At 62.7% G+C, this 1500-nt stretch overlaps 1 protein-coding gene across 3 annotated transcripts; it reads left to right on the plus strand.

Moving 5' to 3' along the window:
- The first annotated feature begins 6 nt into the window (after positions 1 to 6).
- LOC109365002 (adenylate cyclase type 10-like) lies at positions 7 to 1492 on the plus strand. 3 transcript variants are annotated; one of them, XM_019611594.1, is made up of 2 exons: positions 7 to 743; positions 1216 to 1492. In XM_019611594.1, exons 1-2 carry the CDS (start codon positions 653 to 655, stop codon positions 1413 to 1415), a joined length of 291 nt encoding a protein of 96 aa, XP_019467139.1. In that variant the 5' UTR covers positions 7 to 652; the 3' UTR covers positions 1416 to 1492. The 3 variants fall into 3 exon arrangements, with proteins under 3 accessions (XP_019467139.1, XP_019467140.1, XP_019467138.1); XM_019611595.1 differs by having other exon boundaries at positions 7 to 282; XM_019611593.1 differs by lacking the exon at positions 7 to 743 and adding an exon at positions 750 to 971.
- Positions 1493 to 1500: the final 8 nt, after the last annotated feature.

A 1500-nucleotide genomic window follows, 5' to 3' on the forward strand; every position in this document is an offset into this window, starting at 1 on the left:
CCAGGCTTACGGTATCTATTGCTCTCATTGCAATCCAGAACTGGAGCAAGCGATTAAAAACTGCAAAGAGAAACAGTTCTGTCCACAGCTGTGTGTGAACAGCCACGCTTCTGTTTGGGAGCGTGCTGGCTTTGCAGAGGACTGCCAAGCACCTGATTCTGTGCAGAATTAAAATAGACCTCAGCGTGGACTCCGACCGCGCGCTTACCGGCTGCGCGCACCAGGCACGAGCCCAGCCCCCAGTCGGGATGATGCTTCATCAGAACCGCAAAACACAGCACCGTAAGAGCCACCACAAATAGAAGGAATCCACCCAGCCACAACCAGCACAAGCAGCCTGTGCGCGTGCCCTGCCTGCCCTTCCATTGCTCAGCCAGCTGCCGTCAGGGACCGGGGCCCGGCTCCGGGTGCCTGAGGCCTCTCGGAGTCCTGGGAACGGTCCTGGGCCGCTCCGTGCTGGGGGAAGCGGCTGCTCTTTCGGCAGCAGGCCGGACTGCCTTGGGCGCTGTCCTCAAGTAAGGGAGGCCTGGGAGGCCGTGGCTTGGCATCAAGGGGGAAGCCTGGGTCACGGCGGCAGTTGCTCCATGGGCTACAGAGCACAACGCCTCCAGCCCACTGTGCTGCCAGAGGGCAGCTCTCTGTGAGGTGGGCGATGACATCGCTGCCCGCTGATTGTGATGTCACTGCAGCAGAGGGCCAGCCGACCGTCACGGTGGGCCTGGGCTCACTTTGCCGCCTGAGCGGTGAGCGTCGCGTCCTCCTCCTTTGCAGCGGGCAGGGTCGTCTTGTTCTGAGGTACCCCGGGTACCACAGGGCGCTGACAATGGCTTCTGCTTGGGAGAGGAAGTGCCACTATTCACATCTGGGGAAGAAAGCGGTGTTCCTTCCCAACCTCCTTCTCCGTGAGGAGTTCACGGACATTAGTTACCCCAAGATGCTTGAGGGAGTGCTGCTCCTGGCGGATGTCTCAGGTGGGCTGGGCATGGCGGAGTCCCCACGGACATGCGCCCTTAGGACGCTCCAGGCCCTTTGGAGCCCTGCCCCGAGACTGGGTAGCCATCTTGTCACTGCACAGGCCTCCTGCCGTGCTGCCCCAAGAGCGGGCGGCTCCTCCTGGGTTGTCAGCCCAGTGACGAGCACTGAGCCGGGGCCGGGGAAGGGGTGAGCTACAGGTGCACGCAGACGTGTCCTGATTTGTGGCTGTCCTTCTGGCAGGTTTCACTGCCTTGGCAGAGAAGTGTGTCCAGCAGAACGGACCCGAGAGAGGAGCTGAGGAGCTGGCGCATGCCCTCAACACCTACATGGGGGACATTCTGGAGGGTAAGAGCCGTGCTGCTGGGCTGTCGGACATCGAGCCCCGAGGCTCGCTCACTGTGGAGAGAGCCGTGCTGGGCCGCCCGCTCCTGCCTCCCTGAAGGGGCGAGGAGCCGGAGCCGGGCTGTCTTTGGTGGGGCCCGGCACCAGGACAAGAGGCGGTGGGCACAAACTGAAAGGCGGGAG

This window comes from Meleagris gallopavo, unplaced genomic scaffold (assembly GCF_000146605.3).
Source record: "Meleagris gallopavo isolate NT-WF06-2002-E0010 breed Aviagen turkey brand Nicholas breeding stock unplaced genomic scaffold, Turkey_5.1 ChrUn_random_7180001950310, whole genome shotgun sequence".
NCBI lineage: Eukaryota > Metazoa > Chordata > Aves > Galliformes > Phasianidae > Meleagris > Meleagris gallopavo.

Coding starts and splice junctions, on each gene's coding strand:
- LOC109365002 (XM_019611593.1), top strand. CDS start 824: ATGGCTTCTGCTTGGGAGAGGAAGTGCCACTATTCACATCTGGGGAAG. Junction 972..1,215: donor GCTCCTGGCGGATGTCTCAG/GTGGGCTGGGCA, acceptor TCCTTCTGGCAG/GTTTCACTGCCTTGGCAGAG.